This window comes from Callithrix jacchus, chromosome 20 (assembly GCF_049354715.1).
Source record: "Callithrix jacchus isolate 240 chromosome 20, calJac240_pri, whole genome shotgun sequence".
NCBI lineage: Eukaryota > Metazoa > Chordata > Mammalia > Primates > Cebidae > Callithrix > Callithrix jacchus.
Window position 1 is genome coordinate 32,676,621 of NC_133521.1, and position 13,380 is coordinate 32,690,000.

Below are 13,380 nucleotides of genomic sequence, written 5' to 3' on the forward strand. Positions count from 1 at the left end.
GTGAGCCTCCCCCGCCTTGGTCTTCCAAAGTGCTGGGATTATAGGCATGAGCCACTGTGCCCATTCTGGGACAATTTTAAAGAACAAATGGAGAAAAACCTGTTGGTTTATGACAAAGACTGAGTGTGGCAGGTACACTGGTTAGCTGACCTATTACATACTCCTAATTTCCTTCCTCCTTACATGTTTTCCATGACACTCACTTTTCCAGCCTTCCCTACAGCTAGAGGGAGTTCAATGACCCAGCTATGGTCAGTGAGACTAAATAAAAGTCCAATATGAACTCTCATTGTAAGATGACACATGTACATAATACATACATACAGGTGTACATGTATCAGCCATGGGAAGTGCTTCATTAGTGAGATGAAGTGAGGTCAGTACAGGAGGCTTTTAAAGAGGTTCCATGTAGATCAAAAGAGCGACAACTGAAGTCAAGGCAAATAGCACAGTTAACAGTGGGAAACTGTCAGACTCCAAAGCAGAGATCTACAAACTGGGAAACAGAGCACCTGTAACAGGATCCACACAAGTAGCTATGTATTCCCTGACAGGGGCTTGACTAGACGAGAGGGGCTTTTTTTCCTTTTTGAGATGAAGTCTTGCTCAGCCACCCAGGCTGGAGTGGACTGGCTCATTGCAACCTCTGCCTCTCAGGTTCAAGTGATTCTCCTGCCTCAGCCTCCTGAGTAGCTGGGATTACAGGCACGTGCCATCACATCTGGCTAATTCTTTTTGTATTTTTTAGTAGAGACAGGGTTTCACTACATTGGCCAGGCTGGTCTCAAACTCCTGACCTCAGGTGATCACTTTCCTCGGCTTCCCAAAGTGCTGAGATTATAGGCGTGAGCCACCACACCTGGCCTACAGGTGATTTCTAAAAGACTGATGGAGAGTTAATGGGTGACTGTGTCAGTGTGGGCAGTAACCCTGCTGGGAAAAGACACAGCAATCAAGAGACAGCAAAAAGGAACCAATCTTTCCCAGGGTACAGATGCAGAAGACTGTGTGCAGGGCTGGATCCTGAACAAGAAAGGCAGGGCCCAAGCACACAGTTACGACTTTCACTGACACATCTGACTTCTCCCTTCGTGCCTCAGAGCAAAACAGGAGCAAACCCACCTATGAAAAGAACCCAGCAGGCTTTTGCAGCTTTTGTCTTAATCCTTTAGGCTTCAAAGGTGCTAACATTTGCTAAAAAGAAAACCCTAACTTACCATGAACTCAGTACCATTCATTTTATTGGCTTCCAGATCATTTTTCAAGCAGGGAGAGAGCCAGCTCGTGTGCTGCTGAGACACTGGCTGCCGCGATGAAGAGCTTTGTGAAATGTAATGGTACAGGGACTCAACTCCAGAGAAAAGTTAGGGAAAGTCGCCAAAAGGTGATGAATGACAGATGATGAACTGGAGAGTACCATGTGGGAGGCATTCACATCCAATCTTGGCTGCTACCTCCAGAAGGTCTGGATATCCTCTCATCAAAATACTGGCTGGTCTTAGGTTATTCTTTTTTTTGTTTTTGAGACAGGGTCTCACTCCCTTTGCCCAGGCCAGAGTGAAGTGGCACCATCTTGGCTCACTGCAGCCTCAACTTCCAGGGACTAAGTGATCCTCCCACCTTAGTCTCCTGAGTATGTGGGACTACAGGCATGCACCACCATGCCTAGCTAATTTCTTCTTGTATTTTTGCTGGAGACAGGGTTTTACCATGTTGCCCAGGCTGATCTTGAACTCCTGAGCTCAAGCAATCCACCTGCCTCGGCCTCCCAAAGTGCTGGGATTACAGGCATGAGCCACCTTCCTCTGTTATTCTTATGTCCCACTTGGGACCATAACAAAGACCTTGCAGGCTGCCTGTTGCGATGCTGGCCTGAAATGCTCAATCATCATTTTCAGAATTATTTATCAGAGGGGATGTGATCAATGTTAGCTTGTAAACTACCTGTCTGAGTAATAAGATCCATAGCCCATAACCATCTAGTGTTGAGTCAAGTCTTAGTTGCTACAAGTTCTGACCACATTAGAGACCTAGACTGGGAGACGTGCCATAAACTAGTACTCATACCCGCCGGGTCTGTCATTAGCTCACTCCACCCCTTGGAGGTATTGGTGTTATTCATGCCATTTGCAGACCAGAAAATGGAAGCACAGGAAACTGACCTGTGGTCAAGGTCGCAAAGCTGGTACAGCAAGAAATGGAATGTAGTCTTAGGGATCCTGTCATCACCCAAACCTGTCATGTTACTCGGGTAACACACCTGAACATGCAGACACACACACGCCAGGAGCAGGCTATGGGATTTCCTGCTTTAATACAAATGGTCTCTGTCCCTTTCCCCCTTCTCCAAGGATTTGTATGTTACTCTCCTCCCGGCTGTTCTGCAAAGAACGTCCAACTTTAGTAAGCAGGAAGTTTGGAATTTACATTTTCTTATGAGTATAAAAAAGAAAATACTTCAGAAAATTCTCTGACAAACTAAAAATAAATGAAGTATTGAGTGGGAGCACATCTGAATTTAACTTTTCTTTGGGAAAAGGAAAAAGGCTGAAGGAAAAAAACGGCTAATTCAGCAATAATATATCCTTATTTGCATGGATATATTATTGCTGAATTGGCAGTTTTTTCCCTTCAGCCTTACATGCCATCAGCGGGAATCCTTTCAGGAAGGAGAGATCAGGAGAGATGCCCGAGTGGAACCAAGAACAGACCGCGAATGGGGCCTGGTGTTCCAGCCACACTAGTGAGCCTGCTCCTCTAGGTCTTCCAGGCAAGGCTGACTGCAGAAAGAGCCTCTTGGCCCCAGAAAATCTACACCCAAGTTGGTCAGCTCTCTTTACTATGCCTGATGAGACCTCTGCCAGCCTGGACAGACCTGGAATGTGCTGGCTTGAACTGGTTGGGACTTTGCAGCAGAATAAAGGGAAGGTGAGTGAGGTCGTCATCTTCGCCAGCCTCTCACAGGACCAACTTTTATTTATTCATATAAGGACAAATTTTTAGAAGTAAAGTGAATGAAATCATTTGTGATTAAGATATATAGACAAAACTTTGATGTAGAAAAAAAAGACCTTGCTGGGAAACAGTTGATGAGAAACACTGGAAAACATTTCACAGACGCACAAAAAGCTCACATTGTAAACAGGATTAAGCTGCTCTTGATTTTGCCCGTAACATCAAGGTTTCATTTTGCTCAGCCTGAGATCTCGCTCAATTTCAAACTGCCTGTGATCCACTCGGTCGAGGAAAGCTTTCCGTTCAATGTACCTAGAAGAGGATGAAAACAGTGTTTTGTCAGCAGAAACCGGTAGGAGAAACTCCTCCCCTGCCCGGTCCCATCCCCCCAGACATAAACTGAGTTACGGTGAATGCAAGCAGAGGGACACAGCTGGTGCTGAGAGTGACCACCCATGACGATTCCAGTACAATCCACACCACTCACATTTGGTCTAAAACAGAATGGTGAAAATAAAGTGAAGCCGGGCGCGGTGGCTCACGCCTGTAATTCCAGCACTTTGGGAGGCTGAGGTGGATAGATGACAAGGTCGGGAAATCAAGGCCATCCTGGCTAACATGGTGAAACCCTGTCTCTACTAAAAATACACAAATTAGCTGGGCATAGAAGCATATGTCTATAATCCCAGCTACTCAGGAGGCTGAGGCAAGAGAATCACTTGAACCCGGGAGATGGAGGTTGCAGTAAGCCGAGATTGCACCACTGCACTCTAGCCGAGGCAACAGAGCGAGACTCCGTCTCAAAAAAAAAAAAAGGAAAAAAAGAAAAAGAAAATAAAATGAAAAGGAAGGTAATAGTTTATCAAAGGGAAAGCACATTAGAGGCTGGGTGGCAGGAAGATGTTGCAATTTTCTAACAAGACTTTAAGGGAAGAACACGGGTTTACACAGGCATGGATTCAAGTCCTAGCTCTAGCTCACTTATTAACAGGGCAAAGGACTGAACATCTCAGAGCCTAACTTTTCTTAGAGCAGCATGGTGATGCTGTATTTCTTGGCTTTAGTGGTGCTGAATTGGTGGGTGAGAGAAAGCTATGCCTCCTGCATACATACATCAAAATGTGAAAAAGAGGCATGTGGAAGTGAAGGAAGGAAGACAGTAAAAATGACCTCACAGGGCTGCTGTGAAGGTGAAGTGAGCTGAGGTTTACAAAGTGCACACTTTAGAAGCGACTGAACTGCTCTGAGCTCTTTCCTTCCCCTCATCCTTTTCTCCTCTCCTAGGTATCCTCCACCCTGTTTGGGTCCAGGTTGCTTCTCCTAAGATGACAGAACTGTTTCCCTACATTCCTCTAAGAGAATGAGGTTAAGGGCCTCTGTGGCCTGTAGTCCACATACAGGATCCCCTTGAAAGGTGGGCACTCTGCCCCCTAAACTGGTCAGGTTCAGCAACTTTCCCTCTGTTCTCCAGGCAGGATGGGAAAGCGGCACAGGCATGCTTGCCGGGAGCAAGGCTGGCTGTTTAATGAGACACAGCTGCATCTTAATGCACCTCCTCGCCATAAAGTGTGCCATGATTTGCCTGGGGGGAGGAGATCTCCGCTGCTAATTAATCTATTGAGAGAGCAAAATTGCCCTCAAAAATGGGAGACATAATTGAATCTCTGCACTAATTTTTCTTTTGTTGCACTGTGGAAAATGTGCATCTGTCATTACAAAGTCATTACATTCATAGTGAGAATGCTGCCAGGTTCAGGAACCTGTGTTCCCCTGCTGCATCCAGGGCCCTGCTTTCCCTCCCAACAGCGTCCTGGGAAGTATCGGATGGTACTAACTACCCTGGCCCTAGGTTAGAGGGCTAGCCAGAAATGTACAGGCTGAGGCCAGAGGGCTGGAGATTTGAGTCCTGTCACCTGCTGTCTGTGTGACTCTGGGCAAATCACTTAACCTTGCAAGTTCTGTTTCCTAATCTATAATAATAACTCTGAAGGACCGTTGTGTGAATTAAATAAAACAGTGTTTACATCATGCCAGGCACAGAGCAGGTGCTCAATACCATGGTAGGTAATGTTGTTACCATGGTTTTAGGAAGCCAGCCTCCAAGAGGCTCCTGAGGACAGTAGATGACCCAAGTCTGGACTTAACGGTTTCAGTAATGAGGAACCAAAATACCTGGTGTGGCTTAGGGACTAAGCTGCGGTGTCTAAACCGTCAATGAGGCAAGAATGGCAGGAAGCGATGACAGGGCCTGCTCTTAGGTTTGATAAAAGCCATCGGGGTCAGAGTTGTCAGATTTGAAAAATAAAATTATAGGCTGCCTGGTTGCATTTGAACTTCAGAGTCCCTGGCAGTCAGGGAAGCTGCAGACACTGTGGACCCCTTTAGATAAAAAGTGAAAAAGGGGAGACAGGTAGGGAAGTGTAGACACCTAACAATGCACTCACTTCCCACCTCCCACCAAGACACCTGTGATTCTCAAGTGGGGGCTGCTAACCAAAATGGCCTGAGAGACTACACTCACTACAACCAAGCCAGCTTTCCACCCCAGCCCCACCAGCCCCAGGGAAGCTCACTACCATGGGGACTAGGATTTTGATGGCACTGCACTTTAACTGTCCCTTGGAAGTGCTAGGAGAAAAAAAGAGAGGTGAGGCTTAGTATGAGATCTTGCTGTGTTGCTGTTCACTTGGGGATTTAAGAGGAATTCCGCCTATGTTTCAACAGCCACCTTCATTGCTACCTGTCTGGAGATCAGGTGAAGGGAAGAAGTACGTGGGTTTAAGTATTTGGGGTCTTTCTTCCTGACTTCCCTTTATTTTTTTGAGACAGGGTCTTGCTTTGTTGCTCAGGCTGGGTACAGTGGTGCAAACACAGTTCACTGCAGCCTCGACCTCCCAGGCTCAAACAATATTCCTGCTTCAGCCTCTCAGGTGGCTAGGACCATAGGCACACACCACCACACCTTTTTTTTTGAGACAGAGTATTGCTCTTTCGCCTAGGCTGGAGTACACTGGTGCAATCTTGGCTCATTGCAACCTCTGCCTTCTGGTTTCAAGTGATTTTCCTGCCTCAGCCTCCGGAGTAGTTGGGATTACAGGAGCCTGCCACCATGCCCAACTAATTTTTGTATTTTTAGTAGATGGGGGTTTCACCATGTTGGCCAGACTGGTCTCCAACTCCCGACCTTGTGATCCGCCCACCTCGGTCTCCCACAGTGCTGGGGTTACAGGCATGAGCTACTGTGTCCAGCAGGCTAATTTTTAAATCTTTTGTAGAGATAGGGTCTCTCTATGCTGCCCATGCTGGTCTTCAACTCCTGGGCTCAAGTGATCATCCCACCTTAGCCTTCCAAGTGCTAGGCTTCCAGGTGTGAGCCGTCGGGGCCAGCCCTGACTCTCCTGTAAATAAGAAGTGACACTTAATGAGGATGCTAACTGGGTATGAAGAAAGGTCCTGCATGTTCTGGGTCCAGCTGACCTTGACACTTATCAAGAGTGAAGCCCAGGTTGGGCTCTAAACAGGCAGGTGCAGGCAGAGTTTAGGCTTAGGGAGGCCTCAGACAGCGGTGAGCGGCACATGTGCAGGATGCAACTGAATTCTCAAGGGCAGCCCAGACAAAGGCCATCAAAGCAGGTCTGGTGACTTTATTCCCTGATTCACAGCCATCTGCAGCTGCTAACAGGATGCCTGTGATGGCCTTGGTTTACTGCCAAGAGCTGACCATGAACAAAACTACTTGGCAGTGGACTCTCCCTGCCAAGACAGAAAAGGTGCTAAGAATGACAGTGGCTCTGACTTTGTGTGACTTTGAGCAAGACTGTGTAACTTCTGTGCTTTTTTTCCTTCTCTGCAAAACAGGAATAACAATCACAATAACCCTCTGGCAAAACAATGAAACTGTGAGAAGTGCTTTGTATACAATAAAACAAACAAACAAAACAGCTATAAGAGTTGTCATGGGGCTTGGAGTTCTTGCTTCCCATTTCTTTTTTTCTTTTGTATTTTTAGTAGAGATGGGGTTCTGCCATTTTGGCCAGCCTGGTCTTGAATTCCCGGCCTCAAGTGATCTGCCTGCCTCAACCTCCAGAAGTGCTGGGATTACAGGCGTAAGCCACTGTGCCCTGCCGGCCTTGCTTCACATTTCTTCTGACTTGACCTCTACAGAACCTCAAAACCCAGGACAACTGAACAGACACCAAGAGACCAAACGTCCCCAAAAGAGGAAGGGATCATTAGGAAGGCCACATCCTCAAAGGTGGCCACTGAGACTCAGGATGTTTTCATGCACTTTAAGTGGGTCATGGCCCCAGGACAGACCCCCTTGAGGACGAGTGCAATGGGAATCAGGCTTTTGCTCTTGATCTGTCCGGGTGCTTTTCTGGCCTGTGCCCAGCTCCTTTGGGGGCCTAGCATGACTCAGCCTCGTCCACAGGGAAGCCCAGTGGTGGGGGTTGCATCATCCCTTTCTGCTCCCATTGCCTTCTGTGGCCCATTTAAGAGACTCTTCACTTTCTTTAATAAAATAAGAAATGATTCCCATTGCACTCGTCCTCAGGTGGGTCTGTCCTGGGGCTGTGACCCACTTAAAGTACATGAAAATATCCTGAGTCTCAGTGGCCACCTTTGAGGATGTGGCCTTCCTAATGATCCCTTCCTCTCTCAGGGACATTTGGTCTCCTGGTGTCTGCAGTTGTCCTGGGTTTTGAGGTTCTATAGAGGTCAAGTCAGAAGAAATGTGAAGTAAGGCCAGGCACTTGCTTCCCTTTCTTTAATAAAAAAACCAAGGGATTTTCTAGCTTTTCCTTTCAGAACCAGGTTAGGCTCTGACATCTTTTGAATCTTCCAACCCAAATTATTTATCTGGCACCAATTTTCCTGAGATCTAGGCCAATGAAGAGGGAGGGAGAAATCGAAGAAGAGGACAAGAGAAGGGTAGAAATTGATACCAGGGAACATGTCAGTACAAGGTAAGCATCCCAAATCCAAAAATCTGAAATCTGAAGTCCTCCCAAATCAGAATCTTTTAAAGCACTGACAAGACACAAGTGGAAAATTCTACACACGACACCTTTGCTTTCTGATGATTCAACATACGCAAACTTTGTTTCAAGCACAAAATTATTTAAAATACTGCATAAAATTACCTCTAGGAATTGTGTATAAGGTTCGCACTTGTTTTACATATAAAACAAATGAATTTTGTGTTTAGACTTGGGTCCCATCCCCAATATTGCTGATGATGTAAAAGCAAATATTTCAAAATCAAAAAAAGGTCTGAAATCCAAAACACTTCCAGTCCCAAGCATTTCAGATAAGGGATATTCAACCTGTACCTGGGAACCCACTCTGCAGGAAGACAGAGGGCCTTTGAGGGTGGTAAGGCCCAGTGGATTACTGACCCGATGTGGTCACCCTGGCTGAAGGCCCTGAGAGGCCTCCTGCACCGCTGGTCAGGAAGAGGGAGTACACAGGGAAGTACAGGGAAACCTGAAGCACTCACTGAGGACACTCCAAGGCTGCAGGATCATCACGCTGCTCAGGCAAAGCCAGCATTCTGTTCCCCAGGTGAGCATTCAAGGCAGCACAGACATAGCACAAAAAGTGGGTAAAAGCGTCTTCCAACACCACGAAGCAATGGGCTATGAAAGCACTCCAAGGCTAGAATAAAGTTCTGGGAATGATGTAAAGAGATAACAGACTTTGCTGCCCCGAGAAATGCAATTGAAAGAAGCAGTGTGCCTGATAGTACACCTCCACACTCCAGAGGATTTAACTTGCAAACAAGTGGAGAAGTTTCTTCTCCATTCCTTCTTCCCCCATCACCTCCAGCTTGTGCTGGTTCTGAAAGAGTGGCTCTGGGGGGTCAGGAAAATGGATTTATTTAGCAAAAGAAAATTATTTCCTCCAGTCCCTCCTTCATGCCTCTCCAAATCACAGAATACCTGGTCTCCAATCATGACCTTCAATTGACTGGACAGACAGCAGCAGCTGGCACTAGAGTGTTTCTCTTCTTCTCTATGCACGGATTCCTTCCCCTAAGTCAGCTGGCCCCTGACTTAGCACTGCTTGGTGCCATGCTGCTGCTAATGATCATCACCAAGAAACCTGAGTAATGGGTTACAGGGCTGCAGGGAAGCCACGCTCAACGCCTGAGTGCAGGTGGCTGACTCTGATCCTGAAATGCTGTACTGGGCCCTGGGAGTCTGGAGCTCAGAGGAAAAGCAGCAATTCTTTGATGGATAGCTGACTGTCTCCGGTACAGTCTGCTAACTGAAATGATGCCTGGATGGAAACATCATTCTGACGTATTACGCTCTTCTTTTCTGGGTGGTGAATTCTAATCCTACTAGACTGATAAACAAAAGCCATGACAATGTGCCAGCTAGTGGGATGGGTGTTTAGACACTGCAATGGTGCAGCACCTGGTCTGGGCTGGTAACAGAATAGGGAACAAGATGCTGCCCTTGGGGGCTTGCCACAGAGGAACAAAACCTGACAACATGCATCAGGTGATGATTAAGTGTCATGGAGAAAATCAAACAGGGTAATGTGACTGAGGGTTCCTTGGGTGGGGGTATCTAGAACGTCATTGGCGTAGAGCCCTGAATGACAAACCAGAGCCTCCTCAGGGAGGAGCACTACACAGGGACAGTGAGGCTGGGCTGCAGCAAGCAGGGGAAGAAGAGGATAGAGGTGGGCAGGGGACAACTCGGGGAGGGCCTGGGTAACACTGATTTGAAGGGCTACCGGGGCCATTCTGCAGGAAAGAAATGAAAAATGGTCTGTATTTTTAAATGACTGCTTCAGCTGCTGGGTGGAGACTGGATGAAAGAGTACAGGGGTAGGAGCAGGGGGCAGAGCAGCTGTCTGTGGCCTGTATTGGGGTGGTGGTAGTGGGGCTGTACAAACAGAGGAGCTGAAGTATTTTGTGATGAAACCATCAACCGGACTTGTGGGACACTGGTGGAAAGAGAGAAAATCAAGAATGAAGCTCAAATTTTTCTTTTTTTTTTGAGATGGAGTTTTGCTCTTGTTGCCCAGGCTGGAGTGCAATGGCGTGATCTCGGCTCATTGCAACCTCTGTCTCCCAGGTTCAAGCAGTTCTCTGGCCTCAGCCTCCCAAGTAGCTGGGATTACAGGCATCCGTCACCATGCCCTGCTAATTTTTATATGTCAGTAGAGATGAGGTTTCACCATGTAGGCCAGGCTGGCCTTGAACTCCTGACCTCAGGTGATCTGTCCGCCTTGGCCTCCCAAAGTGCTGGGATTACAGGCATGAGCCACCACACCCAGCTCCAAGTTTTTCTTTTAACAGTGGGGTGGGTAGTGATGTGCCATTTCTGAGAATTCTGAGGAATGGGGGTTCCGTTTATGGAGAGGAATCAGTATTTGGTTTTGGAAGTCAAGTTTGATGTGTCTTGGACAACCGGAAGGAGATGTCAACTAACAGCTGATGTGTAACTCTGGAGCTCAGTGCTCAGAGGTCAGGGCAGGGGATACTTTTTTTTCTTTTTTGAGTCTTCAGTAGAGAATGGTAGTTCCAACTAGTGAGCTTTCCTGGGGAGGAAGAGACGGCTGTCCAGGGGCCCAGCCCTGGGACTTTCCAAGTTTAAAAGCCCAGGGAAGGAAAAAAAGCCAGCCAGAGAGTCTGGGTCTCCTCCCAGATGCCTCCAAGCTCTATTTCCCACCACTGTGGAAAATATTCCTGAAGAGTTAGCAGGAACATACAGGAAGGAACTTCAAGGAATAAAGGATCTAGCTTTCCAGAAAGGCCTGAGGCGTGCTGGGGTCAGTAACGGCAGGTGGGAGAAAGAAAAGCGAGGAGAGCACTCCTGGAAAAGGGAGAGGATTCCTCCTGATAAACATGCCCGGCATTTCCTCTACTTATTTAATTCCCACAATAATCCTGAGAAGTCTATTCAAATGTTCCTACTTTATAGATGAGAAAATGGGGCTAGTACCCATGGAATGGCGAAGAGCCAAGATTTGAATTGTTTATTGTAAAACATTATATACACACATACAGAAGAGTGTGTGAACTGGGAAAGGGCAATGAATGTTTATAAAGCACGTGCTTGCGCGGCCCTGACTGGTTAGAAGTAGAAGGCCGAAGCCTTGAGGAGGCCCCTATATAACTTCTCCCAAAACCTGCAGCCCGCTCAGGCGAGAGCTCATTCAGAGCTTGTGTTTGTGTCTTCAGTTCCTTGCTTTCGGGTTTCTGTTTCAACTAAACACTAGTTTAGTTGTCTTTTTTTTTTTGTAAAGAGACAGGGTTTTTCTGTTGTCCAGGCTGGAGTACAGTGAGTAGCTGGGAGTATGGGTGCATGTCCGGTGGCTCACACCTATAATCCCAGCACTTTGGGAGGCCGAGGCAGGTGGATCACAAGGTCAAGAGATCAAGACCATCCTGGTCAACATGGTGAAACCCCGTCTCTACTAAAAAATACAAAAAATTAGCTGGGCACGGTGGCGCGTGCCTGTAATCCCAGCTACTCAGGAGGCTGAGGCAGGAGAATTGCCTGAACCCAGGAGGCGGAGGTTGCGGTGAGCCGAGATCGTGCCATTGCACTCCAGCCTGGGTAACAAGAGAGAAACTCTGTCTCAAAAAAAAAAAAAAAAAAAGACTACTGCACCTGTCTCACGCCACTAGAATTTTGAATGTGTGGTCTACTGATTCTCAACCTTCGCTGTGCATGAGAATCACCCGAGGAGTAAAACGTAAAGATGCAGATATTTGTGACCTACCTGTTCTAGACTCTTGATTCAGCAGCTCTGTACAGAGGTGGTCACCTGAACTTTGGAAAATGTCACCAGAGGATTCTCATGCTCGGCCAAGGAGAGGACCAGAGCTCCGGTCCCTTCACTGGCCTAGGGCTAGGCTCCTTTAATCCATCTGCAGGAGCCAGAAAAGGAGGGTAAGTGGAGGTGTGGGGCTGGGCACTCAAGAAAGCAGGTGAGAAGGGCTGAGGCAGAGCACAGAGCCAGCGGATCTGCACTGGAAAAGTCCCATCTGTGGAATCACCTGGCTGGCGAATGAGGGGAGAAGCCTCAAAGGAGAGAGAAGCGCTGCATAAAGGAGGATGGTGTCGGTTTGCTGCTCCCTCACTTAGTTATGTGAGTTTCTACTGCCTGAAAAGTTCTCCCTAGGCAGATGTTTTTTCTCTTCCAGTCTACATTTTGTTATCTTTCCCTATCTTTAACAGCACCACTCCTTACTTTAAAAAAAAATTAAATTTTATTTTTTGGGACAGGGTCTCACTCTTTCACCCAGGCTGGAGTGCAGTGGTATGATCAGAGCTCACTGCAGCCTCACTCTTCCGGAGGTGAGGGATCCTCCCGGCTCAGCCTCCCAAGTAACCGGGCCTATAGGGGTGCGCCATCATGCCCAACTAATGTTTGTGATTTTTAGTAGAGGCGAGGTCTTGCTATATTGCTCAGGCTGGCCCTGAGCTTAAGCATCCTCCTGTGAAAAGTGCTGGGACTGCAGGAGGGAGCCGCTGCCCCTAGCACTCCTTACTTCTGTAAGGCCTCTATTAACTCAGAGTGAGCACTGTCCAACTCATATAATCAATATTCAGAGAAGCAATAATGTGTAGCACACACTGATAGCTCCTCTGCTGACTCAGCTCCTCCGATCACTGTGCAAGAGTGAACAGGAGGGAGCTGTGAGTTACTGGAGCTGAATCTGAGTGGAGAGGTTTGGGGCACATGTCAGAGCTGCCACCCGTGAAGAGACAACACTGTGCTTCATCCAAAGCCTTCCCCAGATCACTCTGGCTCCTTCTCCCTGTCCTGTAGCGTTCCAGCCTAGAGTGACCTAGAAATCTGCTAGTTAAACAAGCTCATAAAGCTGTTCAAATGTTTCTTTAAAACAAGACAAAACAAAACATACTAGTCAGCTTCCAGCTTCATTTAGATAATCTTTAAGCCTAATTTAGAAATATGACCCCCCACTAAGTCCCTTGCCTGTCATTAATAACCTGAATGAGCTGGTGCAGGAGTGTGCCCCTGTAGTCCTAGCTACACAGGAGGCCGAGGCAGGAGGATCCCTTGAGCCCAAAAGTTTGAGACCAGCCTAGGCAACATAGTGAGACCCTGTCTCAAAAAAACAAAAACAAACAAACAAACAAAAACTATTTGAATGACTTGGATGTAATGCAAGCCTTTATGTGACAAGTGTTCTGTAAAGTGCTTTATGTCTATTACATATATGTAAGCAATACATATATTATCTCATGAGATCATCACAACCACAAAGTGAGGATGGTATCACTATCCCAATTTTATTGGTGAAGGAGCTGAGTCTCAGAGGTGCCCAGTATGCTGCTGGAGAAGAGCTTACCAGTGAGGGGCAGAGTTGCCGAGCAGCCAAGGCTCTCTGGTGGGCCATTCAACGTTTCTTTTCATGGCTAGGGGTGAGGACTG

General features: G+C 47.2%; 1 protein-coding gene across 2 annotated transcripts in view; it reads right to left on the reverse strand.

The window, feature by feature from the left end:
* Positions 1-2,941: 2,941 nt before the first annotated feature.
* CFDP1 (craniofacial development protein 1) overlaps positions 2,942-13,380 on the reverse strand; it is a 133,130-nt gene continuing 122,691 nt past the window's right edge. For both annotated transcript variants that reach the window (XM_054248629.2, XM_002761154.4), the window contains one exon: positions 2,942-3,267. In XM_054248629.2, the coding sequence (XP_054104604.1) occupies positions 3,177-3,267 (91 nt within the window). In that variant the 3' untranslated portion in view covers positions 2,942-3,176. The remainder of the gene's footprint in view (positions 3,268-13,380) is intronic.